This window comes from Barbatula barbatula (genome assembly GCF_947034865.1).
Source record: "Barbatula barbatula genome assembly, chromosome: 3".
Lineage (NCBI taxonomy): Eukaryota > Metazoa > Chordata > Actinopteri > Cypriniformes > Nemacheilidae > Barbatula > Barbatula barbatula.
Window position 1 is genome coordinate 10,331,303 of NC_136764.1, and position 25,794 is coordinate 10,357,096.

At 39.0% G+C, this 25,794-nt stretch overlaps 1 protein-coding gene across 1 annotated transcript; it reads left to right on the forward strand.

Annotated features, from left to right (window-relative positions):
- On the forward strand, positions 1–25,508 carry kcnq3 (potassium voltage-gated channel, KQT-like subfamily, member 3; the record flags this gene model as incomplete). Its single annotated transcript, XM_079451434.1, has 15 exons — positions 1–305; positions 16,624–16,714; positions 16,812–16,938; positions 17,518–17,690; positions 18,062–18,235; positions 19,189–19,299; positions 19,402–19,497; positions 19,748–19,842; positions 20,559–20,585; positions 22,944–23,164; positions 23,270–23,375; positions 23,764–23,895; positions 24,297–24,392; positions 24,782–24,866; positions 24,960–25,508. The coding sequence occupies 15 exons, from the start codon at positions 1–3 to the stop codon at positions 25,506–25,508; spliced, it is 2,388 nt and encodes a 795-aa protein (XP_079307560.1).
- Positions 25,509–25,794: the final 286 nt, after the last annotated feature.

The window sequence follows — 25,794 nt, forward strand, 5'->3', positions numbered from 1 at the left end:
ATGGGGATCAGGTCCAGAAATGCCGCTAGCGGTGCCGAGGACTCGGGCGAGCGGAAGAGCGCGTTGGCCGGAGAGCTGGAGAGATGCGCGGGGCAGGAGCGAGACGGCGCGTTCTTGCTCGTCGGTTCGGGCAAAGAAACGGACTTTAAACGGGGCTCGCAGAACATAGGTCTGCTCGCCAAGACGCCTCTGGGCTACACTCGTCCCGTGAAGAGGAATAACATCAGAAAGCGACGGATCCAGAACCTAATCTACGACGTGCTCGAGAGACCGAGAGGATGGGCGCTGCTCTACCACGCGTTTGTGTAAGTAGATCCGATGCATTTATACCTAAAGCGACCACACACATACAGGGATACATCCCTGTTGAATTTTAATATTCGGTGTTGGTATATCATAGCTGTTCCTGTCAACCCTGTTTATTTATATTGCACCTCTCACAAAACGTACAGTTCCAAAGTAGCGTTGACAGTAGAAAACAGTTCTTAACAAGGCCCCAAGGTGACAGCCAAGGAAAACTCCCTATTATGAATTACAACTAATAAGTGAACCCATAAATCTGAGAAAATGAAATCCAAACACATTACATGCCAAACTAATTTCCGCGTTTGGACGGAAACAACTGTGGTTCAAGTGTCAATGTCTGTGCTATACGATACAGAACGGAAATCCAAAAAAGTCTTCTATTTTGAGCAGGACAGCAGTCACTGCCTCTTTGCTCAGAGTCTGATTAGAAGTTGTTAGTCTGCTTTTGCAGTGAGCTTTGAAGTGTCTAATGTGTGCCGGAGCTCTCCATGGTGCTGAGACAGAGCCCGACCTCCAGCTGTTACTGCAGGAGCTCAGTGTCCAGAAACCAAAGCACTTACAGCTGTCTAGCAGCAGATTGTGGAGGTTTGAAAGCATCACACGGATCTACAGCCAGAGACACTGCGTCTGGTCACTGGGTTTTCTGAAATAAGTACGCTGTGTTCTCTGACACTCTTTATGATGCTGAAGAACAGCCCAGGCATGAATGAATGAGGCATTTATATAGCACTTTATTGTGTGTTGCTGAACACCCAAAGTGCTTTACAATCATATGAGCGGGGGCTCTCCTCATCCACCACCAGGATCCACCTGAGAAAAAGTGCCTCTGTTCTGCGGAGCTGTCCATGGTCCCGACATCAGCACCATTGAAGCCATATAGAGCTAACACCAAAGAAGACCATTTCCATGACAAAAACACCACAATGTAAGGTAAATACTAAATACAGTACACAATGCTAGTATAGCAAAAGCTTGATTGATAGATTTAGGCCAATGAGTGACTCTTGTCATATGGAGGCCAGCAATCTGCTACCGACTAATGTTCACTGGAAATTGCTCTTTTTACGATATTAGCGTGCAAATGGACAACTTCTCCTAGTGTCATAAGCATAGTAAACCTCGGTAGCACACACACCAAATCACACATAATTCATGGCCCTGTCTGCTGCTTTTAAAGCCTAATACAGGATGTATATCGCATCTGCAACTCAGCCCAGCTTTTACCCAATGTGTGTGTGCATGGTTTCTCTGACTCTATGAGGGCTTTTAACCAGGGCCCTCTGTCTCGTGTGAGGTCAGTCCAAACCATATTAATGTGAATAATTGATTACAAAAACATCTTGTGCTCAACAGTGTTATGCCATTACAGTGTGGTTTGTGTGTGTAGATGTATGTATTGGTGGGGAGCTTGAGGAGTTAATAACTCTGTTGTTCGCCCCACCCTACCATACCAGTGTTTCTAGAAGAGAGGATTAAATTAAGTTGTTAAACGCTGGGTGTGGCTTCCCTTCTCTATAGTTTAATGGATGCTTTGTTTATCCCCGTGCTGCAGGGTTACTTTTGGTTAACCAACACCTGAATCAAGCATTATTTCATGAATCAATATAACATTTATTTACATCAACATTCAACAGTATTAAATAATATAAACAGAACAATTTGTATGATTTAAAAAAGATATAATACATATGTAGGATGTAATGCTTTGGCCATGCATCTCTAGAGTGTCAATAGTCACGGGCTGGTGTCACAGGATGGGTGAGCCAACTATTAGTAACTTATTCTAATGACCTCAGCTGATACCGTTGGGCTGCCAGTGGACTACAGGCTGATACGAAAGACTTATCTTGCATCGCCCCAGTCTTTAAGTTTTTTTACACCCACATGTATGGCAGGTGATGATATCATGGCTGAGATGTTTGAGGGTGAGATGAATTGGATTTAGTAGTGATGGACACTTGGGTACTCGGTATAACAGAATACAGGGGTCTGGTTTCATATCTAACAACATATCACATTTTCTTATCTGCAGTACTATTGTGATCTCCATGTTTTAGGCATTCAGTATATCAACAATTACAAATAGTGCAGCTGGAATAAATCCTGCAACCCCATCAGAGTATAGCTGTATACAAAAAAATCGAAATAATTCTGTTTAAAATGTTATTTAAATAGGACAGGAATATAAATATAAATATAAAGCCGTGGAAAACATTAAGACCACACCAGTTTAGCCTATGATCAGCATTTCTGCATGTTTTGTGATAAATCCAATCAAGTATCTGTTGAATTTGATCAGAAACAAACCTCCAGAATGACAAAATTCAATGTGCAAGACTGAATGCAAAGACACCTGAAAGTTACAAAATCAGGCTCACTTCATCATATATACATAACATTTTTGAACTGGTCCTAAAGTACAAGTAAATAAATTAGTTTTGTGTTGTTTAAACTAGGGCTGTCAAACGATTAATCGTGATTAATCGCATCTAGAAGAAAAGTTTGTGTTTACATATTGTCTGTGTACTGTGCATGTTCATTTTGCATACATAAACAAATACACATACATGTATATATTTAAGAAAAATATATAAAAAATAATAAACATTTATATATAATTTACATTATAAATAAATATATGTTAATATTTCACAAATATGTATACATGTATGTGTTTATAAATTCACAATTATATGCACAGTACACAGACATATCCTTTTTTTAAAGACACAATAAAAAATAAATAAAATAAATAATTTAGCGATGGTGTCTTGATTGTTTTCCATCACTGTATAAAATATTATATATTGAACTAATTACATTAATTTGGTCAAAAAAAAAGAAAAGGTTTGAGTTTCATACGTCTATGATACTTGCTCTTAAAAACATTTGACAGGATGTGTCTAATTCTCTACACTGTATTCTCGGTTTGTCTTTGGTTATCGATCAGAGACCACCATTTAGAACCGGGAATCAGGAAGCATTCCTCTAAATGCGGGAATTCTATGATCTGTCTCAGGAAACAACATTTCACATTTCCTGAACACACATGTTTGACGTCATGTGGAGCTTGATATCCGGATGTCTGTTGTCTAACAGGACATGTGACTGTAACATTATATGTAGCTGAAATGCAAACATACAACACAAATAATACATATCATGTATATGAAGTGTGTAAAACAGAAGTAAACGGCAAATTATACTAAATAAGAATTCTGTCATCATTTACATTTTCCAAAATTTGTGGGGGCATAAAAAGAGATGTTAAAGAGATTTCACGTAACAGCCTCAATGCACTTTCATTGTATCAAAAAAGCAGGGTCAACATTCTTGTGTTTTACAAAAGAGAAATGTCTAAATGATTTTAAATGACAGAGGTGAGTAAATGAAAACAGAGTAAATACTAAGATGCCACCACAGCTGGACTGTGAAGCTTGGCCGTTTTCTCTTTGTAACAGGGGCCAAAGCCATTGACTCCACTCTTGGCCAGAATCTCTAAGTGGAATCTGATACTGACAGAAAGTAATATAGAGAGCTGAGCAGGGCATAATGTGAGAATTCATGTTGGCTGAATATGACTCAAGTAGCAGCATTTCCAAACAGGGTGGTGGCCGAATACATCTGAGCGAGTAATTTGAAGGTGGATAGGATCAAAGCCTTTAAGCAGTGATTCATGATCTGAACCTGGGATGCGTTACTAGGATCCTTCATCACAATTTCAACCTTGCTCAAGGCACTTAACCCCAGCATGCTCAAGGGGGCCGTGCCTAAGTAATAAATATACTGTAAGTTGCTTTGTATAAGTACATGTCAGCTGAATGTCTAATAATGTAAAATATTGGATTCATGGGCAGCGAGTTTAGAAGTTAATCTCAGGATGAGACCGCGGGACCTTGTGGTTGCCACAATGCAATGATAACTGAAGGTCGGGCGGTCATCTAGGGTGACATACAGGGTTTTTGCTCACCTGCCGGTGATAATCACGCAAGCTTATATATAAAGACAGATAGTGGGGGAGGAAGTCACTAGTAGTCTTTCCAGGATTAGCAATGATTAATCTAGATTCACAGCTTTCAACAGCAAACAGAATATGTTCAACAAAGGGTTCATCTTTAAATGCAGAATAGGTGATCCTGTTCAGAAATGTCACGCTGGTTGGAAATCTCTTTACATCCTGAAATAAAGTAAAGTATCATCTATGAAAGTTAGACCAAAATAACATATCTAGCAATGATAGGTCGTGTGTACATTTTCAGTTAACGTATTTTGCATCCCACTGCGCACCCTGTTCACGCAGACACCATACGTCATCAGCACGGTCACATACGCTGTGTAGACACAGCGGGAGAATGGCAGGTAAACAGCTGGAACCTAACTTTCCCCAAGTGGCACTTGCAAAGGACGAAGAAAAATAAAAACCATTTTACAAATTGTCACAACTAAAAACATCTATTCAGCAAAGAGGTGAAAGTAGAATTCCATTCACGAAAGCATTCTGGTACCCGATGGTCAGTTCGCTGATGCTCTCTGTGGGTTTCCCGCTCTGTCTTTTCTCGATTGAGTTATGGAGGTTATACAGGAGATGGGAGTGAAACATTAGTGTTGACAGGTATGATTGTGATCGGTGTTGCTTTTCCACGATGGGAGCAGCTACAGGAGTTTCAAAGATGATGCCATGGTAACTTGTGGACAGGTAGGTACATGTTCTGATTCGATTTGGATAGGTTTTGATTATGTCAAACTGGAAATATGCTGCATCTAATCCCATTTTAAAGCTGTTGTTTACGTTAGCTGTTTTCACTATTGTAGTAACGTTATTTACTTTGTTCTGTAACATGTTCTCACTGGTGAATGAGACTTGATTTTATTGGAATTGATCCAAGGGCTTCTGTTCTTTTGCGCGTTCATGTGTCTCGGAGGATTTGAACGGGTGGCAGGGTACATGGGATCATGATTTCAGTGCTAGCAGGCTAAAATTAGCACCTAACCAGATCATCCTTTCCACCTTTAATCCACGGATCCTATGATTATCCATATCTAAAAAACTAAGGATTAAGGAACCATGTTTCAGCATTATTAAAATAAGAAAAGCTTAAGTCTTACTGTGCAATCATAGGCATTTATTTATTCACTGGATAATACTGTATATTAAAGCTGGAATCCATAAATTATTGACATGGCCATCTTTGTTTGAAACATTTAAATGTTAAATAAAACAAAGTTACTTGTTTCAACAAAAGGTAGACCACTACCTGTTGAGAGAAGAGAGGGTTAATGTATTTCTTTTTCATTTGTCTGTCAAGTATTCACAGAAGAGATGGGTCTTAAGTAGTTTTTTGAAGGTTGTGAGAGATGTGGTTGACCGGACCGAGTTAGCAATAATTTTCCACCAGGAAGGAGTTGTGAAGGAGAATGAGCGGGAAAGCGATCTGATCCGGGCTTCAACCGGTAGCCAGTGTAGAGAGATGAAAAGGGTTGTCACATGAGCCCTTTTGGGCTGTTGGAAGACGAGGCATGCTGCTGCGTTTTGAACCATCTGGAGTGGTTTGATAGCCTTTGCAGGAAGACCAGCAAGGAGAGCATTGCAGTAGTCCAACCTTGAGATTACAAGGACCTGGACGAGTGCCGCATGCTCAGTGAGGTAGGGTCTAACCTTTCTAATGTTGAATAAGGCAAATCGGCAGGATCGTGTTGTCTTTGCAATGTGATCATTGAAGGACAGCTGTTCATCAAATATGACTCCGAGGTTCCTGGCTGATTCGGAGGGAGTGATTGTGGAATTGCCAAATTGGTGAGATCGTGTTGCACCGTGGGGTGTGCCGGAAGCACAAGTAGTTCTGTCTTGGCCGGGTTCAGCTGAAGGTGATACACTTTCATCCAAGCTGAGATGTCATCTAGGCAGGCTGTTATGCGAGCTGCTACAGTGGCTAAAGTGGAAGATATTTTAAATACTTTCTTTCTTCTGCAGAACACAAAAGAAGATATTCTGAGGGATGCTGGTGGTGATGATGGCGTTACCCATTCACTTCTATTGTATAGACACAACCAATGCAAGACAATGGGTACCACCGTTGTTCAGTAGGCTACCAATTCTTCAAAATGTCTTCTTTTGTGTTCTGCGGAGGGAAGAAAGTCATACAGATTTGAAATGAAAAGAAGGTGAGTAAATTATGACATCATTTAGATTTTTGGGTGAACTTTACCTTTAACCCAAAACGTTTGCACTTTTGAAGAAATGTATGAATATACTGTACTCTGTGATGAGAGTTTGTTTGTTTAGTGACTTGAATTACATTTACATTTATGCATTTGGCAGATACTTTTATCCAAAGCGACTTCTATAAAACATTTTTCTGAGTATGTGCAACCCCTGGGATCAAACCCATGACCTTGGCATTTATAGCACCATGCTCTATCCACTGAGCCACAGGAAAGCATCTTGTAAGTATTGCATCTAATACTGTGGCTCAACTCCAAGTAATTTTGTTACCTTTTCAACAAGTGATATTTTGACTCTAGTCAGTTTTTTTGCCCAAACAGCAGTTTTGGATTGGTTTAAAACTGGACACACAGCATCACCTCACACTCTTGCAGAAAGTGCAAAGTATTTCCACCCTTAAACTGCATTACCCAGCATTTCTTAAGCCACATGGTGATTCCTCACCTCTTGTTGGCCTCATGTGCAAGTGGATTTGTGTGTGCGTGTGACCTTCCTCATCAGATAAAAGGTTACAGGATTTTTTCTTCAGAGAGAGATAAAAATCAATTTATGTTCCGTTTGTACAGCTCTAGGCCAAGAGCCTCTTTCCCTCTTCCCAAGGTTGTTTTAGTTGACTTAAGTTTAAACTTTGAAAACATCTCCTTTCATTGAAATCTAATAAAATATGGAACAAATAACTTAACTAAAGGAGAAATTGAAATGTTGCCTCAAAAATAAATTGAAATTAGTTTAAAGCACTAATATTATAATAATAAACAAAAAAACTAAAATAGAAATGAATTAATATTATATAGCAATATAAAAAATAAAAAATAAATTATAAAAGGACAAAAGCACATACCAAAATTGTTAAAACTAACTAAAATGAACATAAAAAATAAAGATCTAAAAAATAAAAGCTAATTTAAAATGAAATATAAAACTATATTAGCTCTACACCTCTCTCTCTCTCTCTCTCTCTCTCACACACACACACACACACACACACACATACTCAACGTGCAGGTGTAAATATGTTTGTGTGAGCGCACGTGGTGTATGTGCTCTCTGTGGTTCTGTAATTCACAGATCATTTTATCACTGCAGGTTGTTGTGTTACTAAGTGAGAAAGGAAATGGCTTGCTGTCTGAGTGGGAAATCTGTGTGTTTGTGTTTGGCTATGTGCTAACAAAATTAATGTAACCTAATTACTTAACCAAATTATAGCAGTCCACCACTTTGGCTATGATATAACCATTTGTACTATGATATTATAGCAATCGTGCATGTTATGGCCACTCACTCTTCTTTCACTACTTTCCTGATTTTCTTTCTCTATTCTATCCACAAATAATAGTAAAAAATAGAGATCTGACGTCATATGGATTGAGACCTCCTTATGACTGCTGATGGACTCTGATGTCTCCGCCCTCATCGAGTTCTACACTGTCCGCCATTGTTTTCACACTGGTCTACTTACAGTGAGCTACAAGAATATTTTGTAAACAAACAAGGTGTTTTGTTGTTGGATGCAAGACTGAACATAAATCTTCATTTACTTCCGACATCGAAGTCACTTTAAGCCTGGATGCTTCACAAACGTTATTAAAATAATTTAATTTAATATGTTATTAAAATGCTGGATTTATAATTGGACATTTATTGTCAAAACAACGTGCAAGTTGTAAAGATATGACACGTTTGTGCATTCACTCATAGAGAGCATGTCTTCAGTTTTGATAGATATGATGCGTTTATCATGTGAACGCTCACTTATAAGAGCAATGTGCCGGATTAAAAGACGTAAGGCGTTTGCGCATTCACTCAGAAAACAGCGCGCTCAGTTTTTAATCAAATAACGTGTTTGTCCTATGTACTCTCACTGATACAAAACAATGTTTTTGGTTTTTAAAGATGAGACAGTGTTTCTCCTTCGTTTAATGCGGAGCTATCATGCTGTGTCAGGCATTCTGACTTCTTTACAGTACATTGTTAAAAATGCTGGCTTCTCATGCTTAACATGGTCAACTTGTTAAAAAACGAGTTAGACGTATGACGTAGTGTTTCTGTACTTGATACACTCCCCCAGCACTCCAACTTGTTTCAGAAAGTTTTTTTCTAATTCTGGATCACTGTGACGTCACAGGGATCCTATTACGTTTAATGGCCAAAACCACGGCAAAGGCGAAAGAGCCTGCCCACAAGCCAACCGACTTGACAAATAGTTTTTACTTCCGTATTCTTACCTATTTCCGAGTGAAACTGAATTTTGAAGGAGGAATATAGTGGGCATGGCTGTCATCTTTCTCTCCGATTTGATTTGATGTATAAAGACAGCCATTGCATTTTGAAATGGAACTGGCAGCAGACTGACAGTTGAAGGGGAGGAGTTAACGGATGCTCCACCCAAACCATACTGTACGTCGTTTAAGATTGATATTCATTACAGTGCATTTTAACTAAAGGGCACACGCGTTCAAAAAACTGAATTTATCAGAGAAAAAGAGAATTCATCAGATAGTTCACCCAAAAAAGAAATTTCACTTATTTATTCATGGTCACATAATTTAAAAACTGTATGACTTCCTTTTTTTCTGCATAACACAAAAAAGAAGAATGCTGATAACATTTTCGTTAAAAACTGAAACTTTAAACTGTGTTTATCCCCAATTTATACCAAGTAGCACTTATGAGACCAACTCTTCTTCTCTTTCTATTTGCTCTCTCCACTTTACTACCTCCTCAAGCACACCGTCATGTGACAAGTAACCACGGTAACATCTCGTTCTGCAGAGGAGGGCTGCTCAACAGACACACTTCCAGCATATTTTCAACGCTCACGCCACATGCACTGGCTACTTACACACAAACTTCTAATTCAAGCAGTTGCTGTGCAACCTAATGCAAAAAGTATGCGTTAAGAGCACGAATGCATGTGTGTATGATGTTTTTGAGTGTGTTTGCATGTGTTTTATTTCCTATGCATGACACTGGGAGTAACTCCTGGGCTTCTGTTGCTCAGCAACTGTCCTTAATTAGAATCACAGCTAAAAGTGAACAAACAAATTATTCTCACACAGAGAGACGGTGTGTCTGAAAGTCTGTATGCATGTGGGGACTTACTGTGTGAAAATGTCTTCTCATATGCAAGTAGCTGCATTCCTAAGTTTACATTTTACAGTCATGCATTTGGCAGACACTGTTATTCACCGTTCTAAAGTCTCCCAGGGACGCATGACCTTTGTGCTGTAAATGCAGTGCTTTACCAAACTGAGCTCATGGCATGGGTACCTGTAAGTGTGTGTGTGTTTGATGAGTCATATCCACTGATCTATACAAATGACTGGATTGCTCATGATGTCATTACACTGAAGCCACCATATTGGTATGCCCAAACATTCTATTGAACGATGAAACGGTACCTTACCAGTCACTGTTCTTCGAAATGAAATCTCCCAGTACATTTTTACAGTGCAAACATATTAGGCATGTAAATGTAAAAAAAAAATTAATTCAGGAATTTTCCCAAAATGACAGGAGCGCTGCCAGACGAGAGAGCAAAAAATAAAAAACGACTTTTTGATTCATGACTCGATTATAATGAATCATCTTAATGCATTAATTATGCATCTGTAACGGAAACTAGCTAGTGTGATCTGTGCAGGTAAACTTCACTCCACGACTTCAAGAGACGCTCCTCAACAATGTCAGTACTTGTGGCCTTGTTGTTAGCGGGCCTGCTTACAATGCTGGACTCATCACTGGTTTTCAGTTCTTGCTTATTGTGAACCATTTTACTGGTAACACTGACTGTGTGCTGTTTTCGACTGCTTTCTACTAAGTGAACTGCTACGTGTGTTTACTGGCACTGTGACAAGCAAATAATGATATAATTAAATATTCATTTTATTAGCTCTAATATTCAAATACAGTTTTATTGACAAAACATACCGTTTTATTACATTTTCAGACAAAGATTGTAGAAAGGCTTATTGCATAGTGGTATGAAACATCAAAGGCGATAAGGTATATCCAAGAGCGCTCCAGACCAACCTTACGAAAGTATGACTTACATTTACTTACTTAAGTAAGAAGGTTTCGGGGAAACACGTAATAACGATAAGGTACAGCTTTTTTTATTCCTATTAATCACAATTCATGCTTCAAGAATTCATTTCATGAATTTAGCTTTTTAAAATTTTCAGAAATTTGTATTAATTTATTTTGTATAGGAACGCAATCTAAAATCTTGCCTAGGGCACCAACAGAGGCTGGGCCGGCCCTGAGCCAACACACAATACACACACACACAACAGCTTCGTGCTCATCTTTTGGTCTCCGGTGAGAGCTGTAATCTGCTGTTCCCTGAAATCAGCAGAGAAATACTGTGCTTTTAACATCCACCTTTATAATAATCTCTAATGGTGCTACCTCTCTCTCTCTCTCTCTCACACACTCTTTGTTTCAATCCCTCTCCGTTCTATGCAGTACTACAGAACATTTTCATTCAACTTCCTTTAACTCAACTCAACTTTATTTATATAGCGCTTTTTACAATTTTCATTGATACAAAGTACCCAGCATGCTCTTTGAAAGAACTACAATGCTGCTGGTCTGTAGTATACTGTACCTGTGTGTGCATTTGTGTGTAAAGGTTGATATGTCCTGTTATGACTCATAAATTGATGCTCCCATTACAGCCAATATGCCCTCAACATTGATCAGACAAACAGCTAAGCCAGAGGTTATACACACATACACACACAAACAGTAGTCTGATAACATTACTGTGACCGAGCACAGAAACCTCTCTCGTGCACACCCAGTTTAACAGAAAAATATTAAACTATCGGCCGTTTCACACCGCACACATAAGCAGCACGTATTTTTTCGCAGCACATGTTTACAGATGAGCGCATTCATACTTCACACGTAGGCAGCACGTGCCTGGGAGCAGAAGCGGCACGTAAACAGCAGTGCAGCGATAATTTCGTGAATTATAGTGACAATTACGGACAAAATCAACATGGATTGACAGGAAAAAGTAACAGTTTTCCCTTTAAAGCATTTAAGTGGTGTCTAATGTGTTTTAAACAGTCGCGATGACTGTCAAAAACACTTTTGCAAAGAGTTTTTTTTCGCCAAAACCACAACAGCACATTTTAAAGGATTTATAATACAAGTATATCTTAAATGTTATCCTTATATTGCATATGAATGAATGGAAAACTATCGCATTATGCTGTCAGTCTATCATCTGAACCCCACTCTCATCCTAACCTTCTGAAAAAACAGATAAACTATGTTGACTCCTGGAGAGTTAACCCTTTAGTGACTTCGTATCCTTCAAAGCATGATGGCTTTTTATTTATAACTTGTACTACATTGATCTAAAAGTGCATGAAACAGGTGGATAAAACAAATCATATCATGCAATTTATTCAAGTTCTGGAAGATATTTTGCTCATTGATACATATAAAATAACGTAACGCTAAATTTCATTGTTGTACTGTGGTACCCAGGCATATGCTGCCGGTGTAAAAGGAATACATCGCCCCTAAAGGTTTTTTGAATGGGTTTGGGGTAAATCGCCTGAAATAAGGACTGTAGCTAACAAACCTAAATAACTAACCTCTAAATATTCACTTTTTAATCTATGACATAAAACACACCAGTTACAACCTGCTTGGGAAGTTAGACGTCATCGCGCATATGAAGCTCTCAAATAATGCAACATGGCCAGAAATCTCTAAAATCATTGTTGGGATTCATGCAATAATTTCTTACCAGGTCACACTTTTAGAAAAGTTTGAGAAAGTTGTCGGAGGTTTGGTGGTGTTGACATTGATATCAGGCGACCATAGTGTAGTGTAGTCTGCTTTTAGCCTCGTGTTAGCGTTTTGCTTCTACCGATTGTATTTAGCCTTCAAAAATTGCAAATGTTGTGTTAATCTGTAAAGGCAAAAAGTGTAAACATCTTGAACATTTGTTAATCACAGATCTATTTTTTCCGTGACAAGAGAGCAGAGGTGGACGAAGTACATCTACTGGTCAGATACTACTGGTCAAATATTACTCCACTACATGTTAAAGTTGTAAAGACAGATTCTTACTTAAGTAGGTACATGCTTTTAAAAGTACTCAAGTATTAAAAGTAAATTTCCTTTATGTCAGTGGTGCACTGTTTTATTGTCGTATACCTTATGCCTCTGAAGCAACCTACTGAATACACTGAGTAGCTCACAGTATCAGTGGTATTAAAGGAGTAGTTCACTTCAAGATTTGCCCCCATTTACTTCCCCAGTCATTTTTATTCCTACTACTATGTTACATAGAAACGGCTTTCTACTTTTGGAGCTTTTTATAAATGTACTGGGGTAAAAACTATGATACTTGTCTTTCAAATGTAGTAAAGTACAATACTCAGAAAAAATACGACTCAAGTAAGGAACAGATACTCAAAAAGTGTACTTAAGTACACTACTCAGGTAAATTTACTTTGTTACTGTCCAGCTGTGCAACAGGCTGAGTAAATGAGTACAGAATTTTCATTGTTGGGGGAAGAATCACTATAAGCATTCTTATAAAAAACACAGCTACAGTATGTTTTGTATGCAGTATGCGGTCCCCAGGCTCTTTAACTAGATGAACCAGTAAGACCAGAGACTTTTGTGAGTGAGTAGCATCAGCTAGACAGGCACAGATCAGCATAAATCAGCATTACAGTTCTCTTTCCTAATACCCTGTTTGATGAACAACACAAATGGTTTTTGACCACTCCCTTAGAATGGTTGTCCTCTTTTATGCTGAACTTATTTTTTTCAAGAGGGTCAGGGCAGTACAGCATTCTGGGCTGAAAGAGACATTGTATCTGAAGATACTCTTTAAGAGAATCCTACACACCCGGAGAGAGAGAGAGTGTGTGTATGTGTAAGGGTATGACCATTGGATGTTATTAGTGTGGTGGATGCGAAAAGCTTTCACTGGAGACCAGATGCTGAGCATGTACCAGCATGTGTGTGTAAGATGAATATTAGTAACCATGGAAACAGCAGAGATTTAACCTGCTAATGTGAAACCATAGTTACGATGCCAACAGGTCAGCAGATAAATGGAGTGAAAATGATAAGAGAAGTGTGCGACTCACCGTGCGTGTGTGTGTGTGTGTGTGTGTGTGTGTGTGTGCTTGGACCCGACAACAAAATACTGCAAAAAAATTGATGTAAGGGACCACAAATAAAATGATTATGAGTACATTTATTAAAGACTTCAATTTTAAAATATTTAAATGTGAGTAACCTTTTCGATGCTTTCTCAATACCCATAATGTATTTTTGAATGACGGCACTATCAAACAATTCCTGTAGAAGAACATGGAGAACGATGTAAGCGTTGTTTGCATGATTTTCAGGAGAAATACAATTTGAGGGTCTTATGCAGTATACTATCAGGCATTTGATCACCAGTGGTAAAAAATGTCCCTTGCACATTTAAACACCTCAGCATCTGTTGGAGGTTTGATGTTTTGTATGTGTGTGAGCGGGGACGTGCACAGGGGGGTTGCTCAGGTTGCCCGGGCAACTGCCCATATGCCCTTCTCGACTCACGTTGCCCTTCCGAGGTGGAAAATAAATAAATCATACAATGGATGCAGAATTTCACATACGTCTAGAGAAAAAAAAACGCGAAAAGCCTCATTCACTTCCGTATTCGGGCAACTAAAGTAAAAGTCAGAAGGGGAAGGGCAAACTCTGTTTACGTGGGTACAGCGCTGCACGCGACCGGCACCTGAGCTGAGCGTGCATGAGCGGCCCTAGAAGGAGATTGTCGCGGTTATGGGGTGATACGACTCAACGATGTCTAGGGTGGCCATACTTCTGGATTTCGTCCGGACAGTCAGGATTTTAAGCCCCCTGTCCGGCGTCCGGGGCAGCCTCAAACCAGACACTCATTTGTACTCATTTTTGGAGTTGTCCTGAATCGGCCTAAACAAAACCCGCTTTAGAACATTTATTGGTACGCAGCAGCATAGCGTCTGACGCCGTAAGATCTCCGGTCAAACAAATGATTGGCTGAAAGAGGTGTCAAATAAATATCTGATATATAATTGGTTAATAACGGCAACTTGCTGAAAGGTCAGACATCATTTAGTCCGGAATGGACAAAAGAGCACAACTTTATATAAAAAAACAGTAGAGACACTTTTCATGGATGTCGCTGTGAAGTGGACGTTTGTAGTCAAGGGACCTGCGACATGCCAGCACAGAAAAACAAAAGTAATCGACGAGCTGCAGGTACATCTTCCCTTAAGCTTAGGTCAAATATTCATTGCCAGACAATTTAAAAAAAAAACGAGTAGACTGTTTCAGAATCACTGTATCATGAGACCATCGATATGATGCACAAAATTGTATTGTAGTTGCGAGTACACCAGAGTCCTATGCAATTATTCTTGCCTCACTAAATGCTGCAAAGTGTCCTCCTTTTTTGTGTTATGGAAATAGCCACCATAACGTTGTCAGAAAAGGTGAGTTTGTGATGTATAACAAACGAACGATCATCATCATCAAGTTTTATGAAATGAATTAAAATCTTCAAAAATCCAGGCTGAGTTTGCCACGTTTAGCCTAAATGATAAGACAGATAGCTTGCAGACAAGCAGCCTAGGCTACTATTTTTTTGGTAGGTAGGCATTAGGCAAACTAAGCTACGTCTCTGCTGATAGTTAGTTTCTCACATTTCGTTTTAGCAAGAAGAATTAATGATGGAAGCTATGCATCACATTAATTATTTTATTCTAAATGGTTAAATGCCTAAATTCTTTCACTATTGTGGGTATTGTTTGAGGCCAAGATGCCCACTGAAAAGAGGCGGATTCAGGAGAGGGAGAGATATTTCAGGGAGTTATGTTTTTCTGTGTTATTATTAGTACTAGTTAAGGTGATTGAGTGCTGTATTTCAGTGTTTTACTTCTTTATATATATATATATATATATATATATATATATATATATATATATGAATAAAGATCCTGTTATTCTCAGTCCTTCATATAGCCTGTGAGTTTTTTTTGGGGGGGTTACCCTTTTTTCAGGTCAGAGCAACTGCCCCTCAAAATTCCTGTGCACGTCCCTGTGTGTGAGTGAGTGAGTGAGTGAGTGAGTGAGTGAGTGAGTGAGTGAGTGAGTGAGTGAGTGAGTGAGTGAGTGAGTGAGTGAGTGTACAGTTTGTGTTTGTGTGCATTCGTTCTCCTGCCCCCTCTGCTGGTAAAATGTTGTTTATATTGCAGCAGGCCTTTCAGAGCATTTTGTCATGATTCAGGTGGGGTATCCATAGCAACAGAAGACTTCAAAAATAAATTCCTTCTTATTTAGAAGAGGTTTGTTTTAATAATGACGTCTTAAAGAAGTTTGTCTAACGTCTTGATTTGGTTCTGTTGGTTATATTTTGTTTTAATGTTTGCAAGTTTGAAAACTTAAACAGATAGTGCTTCTGTGCCAGCATTGTTCACGTCCTGCAAAAGGGTTTATAGTAAATTAACATTAAAACCATGCAACACAGTTAACTTATATCTGTGGCCTTTCTATAAATAAAATAATCAAATTTAGAAAAAGTCATTTTTGTACAGATTTAATGTCAGTATTCATTATTCATGTTGGTAAGTCTCAAAAACACACTTTGACAATAGTCAAAAAGGAGTAAAACATAATGATAATCATAATGCTCTCAGAGAGGGTCGTGACTCGTGGCAGAAGTGTGGGAAACCCCCGGTACGGAAAGCACTGATAAAGAGTTGTTCCATATGCTGCAGAAACACTCTGAGCGTGAAAGCACAATGTAAGTCTGCTGTGCTCCCAGATGCAGGATAAGCCTGGGCTGGAGAAGTAAGCCAGTCTTAGGTGTAAACTGAGAAGTGTAAACTCTGTAGTGCTATCAAAACATTGCTCTGTTTATTGCAGCCCACCAACCAGCCTAACACCACAACACGGTCACAACCAATGGTGTGAGTTTGGAGCTTGACTGTCCAACTAAATAGAACCTGTCATTGCTTGAGCAAATCTGTTTGGAGGTGGAATAATAATCTTTAATGTCTTATTTTCTTGTTTCTCAACAGGTTTCTGATCGTTTTAGGATGTCTGATTTTGTCGATTTTAACAACATTCAAAGAACACGAGAAAGATTCTGCTCACTGGCTGGTCATTCTGGTAAGGTTCCTGTCCACAGCTGATCAATGTTTTATACGTGTGTGAGATTGAATGTTTTTTTTGTTTCTAATTTTGTTTCTATTTCTCTCACTTGTAGGAAACATTTACTATCTTTATTTTTGGGGGCGAGTTTGCATTAAGGATATGGGCCGCTGGCTGCTGCTGTCGATATAAGGGCTGGAGGGGACGACTTAAATTTGCACGCAAACCCCTGTGTGTCCTGGGTGGGTAAAACCACATGAAACACTAAAGCACACTTCTACAAAAAATAATCACAATGACCCAACTATTTGGACACTTGCATCACAGATTAAAAGTGTCTGAAATTCATTGTATTTACTAGAAAATAGATTTTCTTATCAAAAAGTAATTAATTATATGACAAGTATAGTATAAAAAGTATATATCATATTTGTCTTTTTCTAGGATGATTTTTACAGGACAAAAATCATCCTAGAAAATGTGTAATTTTGTGTAGCATGGCAAAAAAACTATTGCTATTGTATATTGTAAATATTAATATAAATAATATAAAAACATATTATAACAGGTTGTCTTCCAAATGTCTACTGTTACACCATAGGTCACATTTACAAATATTTATTTGGTGACTACCCATATTTTAAACCTAACAAAAACATGAGATGCTTTGCTTGACTAGTGTGTTGGTGCATTACTTTAAAATAATATGTTTTGTTATATAATGCAATAACATTTATACAATAGTGGATTACAAGTGTAGGTTAAGTGTCTATATAAAATAAGAAACCAATGCCCAATGTGTAATTTCTCTGTGTTCTCAGATATCTTTGTGTTGATCGCTTCGGTACCTGTGGTTGCCGTACGTAACCAGGGAAATGTGTTGGCCACGTCGCTGCGCAGTCTGCGTTTCCTGCAGATTCTTCGGATGCTGCGGATGGACCGCCGCGGAGGAACCTGGAAACTGCTGGGATCTGCAATATACACACACAGCAAGGTACACAACTCACAATGTAAGACATAGGCGTTCTAAAATCAGAACAAAACGTATTTTGATCTACGAGCATGTCCTACTTGAGTCAATTATGTCAAGTGCACCTCCCATACATACAAACACCCATCCCTCATAAACTGCTGGGGTGGGCAATATACACAATTCAAGACACACACAAATGCAAACACCCCTCTTTGGAAACAGCTGTGAACTGCAATATACAAACCCAAGGCACATGCGTAACCACAAGCAATCCCATATCAGTGTCAGATGATGTTACAGGTCTCATAAACAATAACTGCTAAAGAACACAAGTATGGGACCAGCTAAAACTGGTTTCTGCTGTTTTTTCATTAAGCTGTCTTTCTTTGCAGGAGCTGATAACAGCGTGGTACATTGGATTCCTGTCATTGATCTTGGCTTCCTTCCTGGTGTACCTGGTTGAGAAGGATGACATTGCCACAAACCTAACAGACAATACCTACCCTTCCCCAACACCACCCCCACAGGACTTTGATACCTATGCAGACGCCCTCTGGTGGGGACTGGTAAGAGTTCACATACACAGAATTCACGTGAAATAGTTGTGGATTTGTTTAAATGTAAAACAGAGCGTGATTCACTTGGTTTGAACTGTATGAGCAGCGTCTTGACATTCTTCACAGTCTTTACAGTTGACCCAAATTTTCATACTCAAACTTTCCAAACTGTTTTTGTGGTGTTGTTTTTTACAAAATCAAACTAGTGCAAGCTTCAAAAAGACACAATGATAGAACCAGAAAAGGCTTATAAAAATGACACACTGTGTGCAAAATAGATCAAAACAAATCAATGAAATCAATAACATTTTTACTGAATATTTGATTGGTAGCCGTCGACCAGATTTGACATTGTGTCATTTGCGTTTCATTGGAACTAAGAAAGTCATATGGGTTTTGAAAGGATAGATGAGTAAATTATCTTTTGGGGTGAACTTTGGGTGAACTATACCTTTATTACATTAACCACCTTTATGCTAATGTTAAAGATAGAAAAACTTGATTATTCATGTTTATTATGTAGGAAATTTGTGGATTAAATAGTAATGTTGTTCTATATTTTGTGGATATTATGAAAATGTATGTTTAAAAGGAAGTCAATAAAATACAATATATCTATTTTCATAAAAATCTTGTATCTAACTAACTCCCTCTTACAAAATCTGTGTTTTTATTTATAATCTTTATAATTTTCATTTATATTGAAGCAAACGGAGTCAAACCCCGAGAGAAGAGACATGTATGCCAACGCCTTTAAAAAACTCATTGTTTTCCAGATTAGAGGGATTTTTTATCTAATTTAATTAAAGCCACATCCACTAACGCAACAACATTTATGACATCGAAAGCAGCTCATTTTTTATATGAGTTTGTAATTGTTTTACATCTAAAGTGACTTGTTATTAGCCTCATTAATAGCTTCATGCCCTGATTGCACTGATGTGATTTCACTCCTGTGTCAGATCACCCTGACAACTATTGGCTACGGTGACAAGACCCCAAAAACGTGGGCAGGACGTCTTCTAGCCGGGACCTTTGCCCTTATTGGTGTGTCGTTTTTTGCCCTTCCAGCCGTGAGTACCACTGTTTTCCTAAGTTTACATTGTTCCTTTTGCAAGCACTAACATTCTATCAGCATTTTTGCATCTGGTCATGATGTGTGTGGTCATGTCTAGGGTATTCTTGGTTCTGGGCTGGCTTTGAAAGTTCAGGAACAGCACAGACAGAAACATTTTGAAAAACGTAGACACCCTGCAGCTTCACTGATACAGGTAACCAGAAAAGAAAATTCAGTATATAATTTTTAATTTAACATATCGACGAGCTTATAATGTTTTATAACTAACACTTTTGAATATAATGGTTGTTATACAATGCAAACATGTAACTACATTTGAGGCTTTTAGACAAGCGTGGTTCCATATACCTTTAGGAGTCCCTGTCCCCTTTGCATTCTCGTATTACTTTGTGCAGCTGTGGGAGTTTAATGTTGCATTTCACCATCATTCTGCCTCATTTCAGGCTGCATGGAGATATTATTCCACCAACCCAGTCAGAGAAGATCTCATCGCCACATGGAGGTTCTATGAGACGGTGATTTCCCTGCCATGCTTCAGGTATCGCACACATACACCGCAGCACAACTCATATCTAATATGAAAATCTTAGATTTTATGCATCATTTCAGTTTAGTTACATTTAAGTTGCTCATCCTTATGGTTTGGTGCCATACCCTGATTATTTTGATGATGCACTTCACCAGTTTCATTCTCATTCATTTCCTTTATTTTATCCATATGTTTGTGTTTGCATGCAGAGACAACGTCATCTAGAGGTCATCTAAAGGTTACAGTGAGGTACTCGAATGTGTGTGTGGACAATTCCCTGTTCGTCATTGTTTAAGATCAAAGCACGGACAGGGAATGAGTTTAAACTTACCAGTATATATATATGTATATATATATATATATATATATGATATTTGGCGATTTATGAAAAGCACATGTAGAAGTGACCTTCATTTTAGTCCATTGTAATGTGCAATGTAGTAATGTCTAATATTATAGACTCAGCATTTGCATTAGTACTGTACTGTGATTTCATGTTATCAATCCGTAAAATAATACGTTAAAAAACTGTTGCACATCCATTCTATTATACTTTATCTTTTTTTAGTACATAGGATATAATAAAATATTTTAAATAAATATTATCGCGGTTATATTTATATGATCCGTTTGGTATTGGTGAATGTTGCTTTTCAGAGGTCATGTGTGTTTTTATTGTAATAAATGTGATTTGGTTAGAATATTAAATGTGTGTTTTTCTACAGGAAGGATCCTCTTGAGGTGATGGCTAGGTACGTCTCTCTCTCTCTCTCTCTCTCTCTCTCTCTCTCTCTCACATACATTTACATTTAGTCATTTAGCAGACGCTTTTATCCAAATAGACTTACAAAGAGTTCAGGGAATAATAAGCGATATGTCATACAGGAGTGATAATACAATAACACCCCTACACACACACACACACACACACACACACACACACACACACAATCTCTTGATAATTCTAAAGATTTACTGCATCTCTGAGAACTGTGAGATTAATGAATGTGTGAAATGTGTTTCCCTAAATAACTCCTAATAACCACCACCATTAATTCAGTACCAAAGACAAGATGACCAGCAGAGCATGCGTGCACGACGTGTGTGTGATAGAGAGAGAGAGAGAGAGAGAGAGAGAGAGAGAGAGAGAGAGAGAGAGAGAGAGAGAGCTGAGAAGTCGTTTCTCAGTCCAGGGACATGCGGACTCTGTGGTTCTATATGTGATATAAGAGAGACCATTAGAAAAAAGTGAATTATGGACCACTGATAGATGATGCTGTCAGAGCAGAGCAAGAAAATGTGTGCATGAGAATGTAATGGATGGCTGGGCGTGTGACGTCAGTGTCACTGTGTGGAAAATGATGGGAATTGTAAATTGCTGCCTAAGAATGACAGTGATGGACTGTGTTATGCTGTCTATATACTGTTATAATCACGGGCAGCAGTTGTCCTTCACCTGGACACTGGCCTGACAGCACAATTATTAAAGGAAGACAGATTTTGAGATCGACATGAGGAATAGAGGAGTATCTGAAATTAGAGCCGGGCTTGTTTGTACAACCCGTCCCGAGACCTGCAATCCATGTTTAGTCCAGATCAGAGCTCAGACTACACATTTATATCGCCAATACCCCATTGCAAAAACACACAGACACACATACAGACATTAGCTTACGCACATATTTGGGTGAAAATGTTGACTTATGATCACTTTCAGAAACCTACTAAAACAAGTCCAACATGGCAAAATGTCGTGAACGGTTAGGGAACAAGAACAGATTACCCAAGTGCAGACAGTGGGTAAGGGGTTTTAACAAAGGATTTTAATAATAAATACAAAACATAAAACAAAAAGCCACGAGGGGGTAAAATAACAGGACAAGGGTATGAACATGAAGGGTAACAGGAACGGAGACTTACTACACTAGACTAAACAGGACTAAATGAAACACTAGACATGACTACAACTAAACGGACTGGACTGGACTTACGTGACAAGACAAGGCGGGTGGCAAGGGTAACACACAATGATCCGGCACAAGACAGAAGATACAGGGCCATTAAATAACGGAACAAATCAAGACGGACATGAAATAACTAATGAGGAGACGAGAGGGCGGGAACAGAGACGAGACCGGAGAGATTGTATGGCAAGCCATAAGGACCATAAATGCCTCTCTCCACATTAAACATGAGGTTCTGTCATGACCAAGAACTATATAGCCAAACCATTACACACAGATATTACAGAGATTCTGTCATTGTTTACTCTAGCTCTTGACATTTCAGACCTGTATGACTTACATTCTCCAAAGCACAAAAGACGATATTTTGAAGAATGTTGGGAACCAAACAACGACGATACTCAATGACTTTTCTTTAAATTGACATTCTTTAAAATATCTCCTTCAAGATTGACGTAAATCAAAAAGCTACAGAATAATGATCTGAAGAAACTGCACCATACGTACACACATAGCCCACTCGTACATTGAAATGAAAGTGCCTTTGTTATAGCTAACGTTATTGTGCTCCCTTTGTCTTTTCATCTCTCTTTCGATTCTCTTCCTGTCTGTTCTCACGTTTTCTCTCCCTTCCAGTATGTCCGACGCACTCTTCTCTACAACGCACACACATAAACGCACACAAAGTTACCTTTCAATCGTGGAAACCCTCTCTGACACAGTTTGAATCGACGGATAGTGTGTGTGGGAAAGTGTCTTGTCAGTAACTGTTTGGTAATCGTCTGTAATTGTTGAGCATTTTAATCTCTTAAAGATGTTTGAGCCTCTCTCACCACTTCAATCTTCTTCTTTTCACTGTTCTCAAGAGAGACTGTGTGTGCCGCAGTGCGTTGTCTCTCTCCCTGTGTGTGTGTGTGTTTGTGGGGGTATTAGTGTGTCCGTCCTTCGGGACCCTTCACAGTAGAATGCCCTACGTTGTTTCTTGGGAAGTGTTTGGTTACTCCTGCAGGAAGAGTTTGTATGTGGGTGCGTGTTTGTTTCTCTCACAGATCTTTGAGATATTACGCATTAGAGAATGATGAGGACATACAAGCAAAATTTGCTCAACTTAATTTGTTATTCTCTCTCTCTCTCTCTCTCTAATAGCCAGAAATTGAGTTTGTTGGATCGCGTGCGCTTATCGACTCCAAGGTCGTCGACGGTGAGGGCCCGCGTAATGATGCCCGCCGCGAATCCCGAGAACATGCCAGCGGAAGCGGCTGAGGAAAGTCCATCAAAAGAGGGAAAACCGGCAGGGTTTAGTAACAGAGAGAGATTCAGAACTGCTTTTAGAATGAAGGCCTACACCCTGAGACAAAGCTCTGAGGGTAATGACCATTCTATCAAATATAAACAAAAACACACTCATTCCCTTACACATACATTTTCACTTAACTTATGAAATGCAAATAATCTTATGCTGGTCTTTGTAGATGCAGGTGGTCTGCCTGACCGCACCCCTGAGGAGAAAGGTTTCCCGCCGGACATACTGATGGAAGACATGATTCCAACTCTCAAATTAGTAATAAGAGCAGTGCGGTAAACAACAGCTAAATCCTTTTCCACTAACCATGCAGTCACATAAATACTTAAAGGGATAGTTCACCCAGAAATACAAATTCTGTTATTATTTACTTCATGTTGTTCCAAACCCTGTATGACTGCCTTTCTTACATTAAACACAAAAAGAAAATCTAATGGACTGAAAGCCAAGGTCACCATTCACTTTCATTTTTTCCCATATAATGAAAGTGAATGGTGACAGAGACTGTCAGTCATTAACATTCTTTTGAACATCTCTACAGAGTAAAGAAAGACACATGGGTTTGGACGAAGATGAAGGTGAATAAATGCAAGAATTTCTATTTTTGTGGATCAGTTTTAACTGATACTGGAGAATCATTTGTGTTTGTAATGTGTGTTTAAGGATTAAAATGTTCCTGTTGAATAAGAAACGTTTTAAGGAGACTCTGAGGCCATATGATGTGAAGGATGTGATTGAGCAGTATTCTGCAGGACATCTGGACATGCTCACCAGAATCAAATATCTACAGACACGGTATCACACATGCACTTGCATGGTTGTCAAATAAATATTATAGTCATAAATGTTCACATATTATTTTGAATACCGTATATGTGAACCTGAAATAAGGAAATTAGGAGCAGTAAAGCTTAATTTTAACCATTAATTTCATTATGATTTCAATCTTTGACATGGCCTTACTTTCAATTATGTATGATTATTTTATGTAGAAAACAGTAAATCACAAAAAATGATTTCAGTTGGGTTCAGTTGTGTTTTCACAGGCAAGGTCACATAATAGAAACTTACATAAAAAAATCTAAGTTATAAATAGTTGACCTTTGTGGGTTCTTTTTATGTAATGTTTTATGTGGAATAGTCAAGTTAAATAGTTTTCTGTACTACTTGAAAACCTTTTTTTATTTACTTTTCAGATTAGATCTGATTCTGACACCTGGACCACCTCTTACTCCAAAACACAAGAAACCCCAAAAAGGCCCATTTCCATACTCCAACCAACAGTCACCCAGGTAACATCACACCTGCCAACATTGGAATATCACATTATCTAGTCAGATGTTTGTAGTCATATTGTGTAGAATATTATTTAAAGCTCTAGTTTATTTAAAGAAAAACCTCAGACAGGGAAAAGCCTTTGACATCTTCCAGAAAATGCAAGCGTTTATAAACACACTGTGTAACCACATACAGCATAAATCAGTATTCAAAATATAATCCATGGAGTTTTATTTAAAGATGAAGTGTAAATGATCTGTCATTAGTGGTACCAAATAGAACAGATCTGCTAACAAAGAGTTGCAATATTTTGATTGTCTAAATTTTCATTGCCTGCATTAAACTGTAAATATCTATCAAAATTAATTTTCCGTATACTTTCCACTCTGTCTTTCGACCTCAGACATGAATCATATCTTGCCAAAGCAGGCCTGCCGGAAGCTGAAGACCAAAGCATGATGGGTAGATTTGTGCGGGTCGAGAGACAGGTATGGGAGTGTTTTTAACCACTTGTGGATAAGGCATTATTATTAATAACATTGATTTGCTGTGACAAAACCTTCTTGTTACTACGATCACAGGTGGATGACATGGAGAAGAAACTAGATTTCCTGGTGGATATGCATATGCAACATGACCTCACAGGCCCCGCCCACGTGACCATGGAACGCTGCGACCCCACTCTGACTGTCAGTGTTGCAGGAGACCATGTGTACTGCAGCTACGGCCCACCAATACACAACACACCATATTACACACACTCGCACTCCAACACACACCCCCAGAGACCCACCGTCCTGCCAATTAGCCCACTGCCAAGCCACTCTCTGTCCTCCAACGTCAGCCAATCAGGAGGCCAGAGGGTGGGCACTCCGCTGTCCCTACTCTCGGTCACTCACGAGGAGTTGGAACGTTCGCCCAGTGGGTTCAGCATCTCTGCGGAGAAAGAGGAGGTCACGGGCAGACCTTCTGGGTTACCTGTGGGGTCGAGCTGGGGTGTCGACCGCCAATATTTGGCCGAGGGAGAAACGGATACGGACACTGACCCTTTTACCCCTAGCGGAACTGTTCCGCTCTCGTCCACCGGAGAGGGGTTCCACTCCGATGGTGCATGGGGAACCCCACCTTAAAGACACATACACGCACAAACACGTCAACACACGCTCTTTATAAAGACTTTGTACAGCGAACCCCGAGACGTTATTTACAAACGCGCGGACGTACTACTCATTGTATCTAAATATGTATCCACTTCCCGCTTTACCCCTGCAAAGCAAAGAGCACTGCATGGAATGCATGCGTTTTATCTCTAGTAGATGCTGCCCTCGGCAGACCGAGACGTGTGATTATATTTGACTGGAAACTTTAGAGAGGAGAAAAAACAACAGATGCTATGCCATTTTTGTAAACATTTAT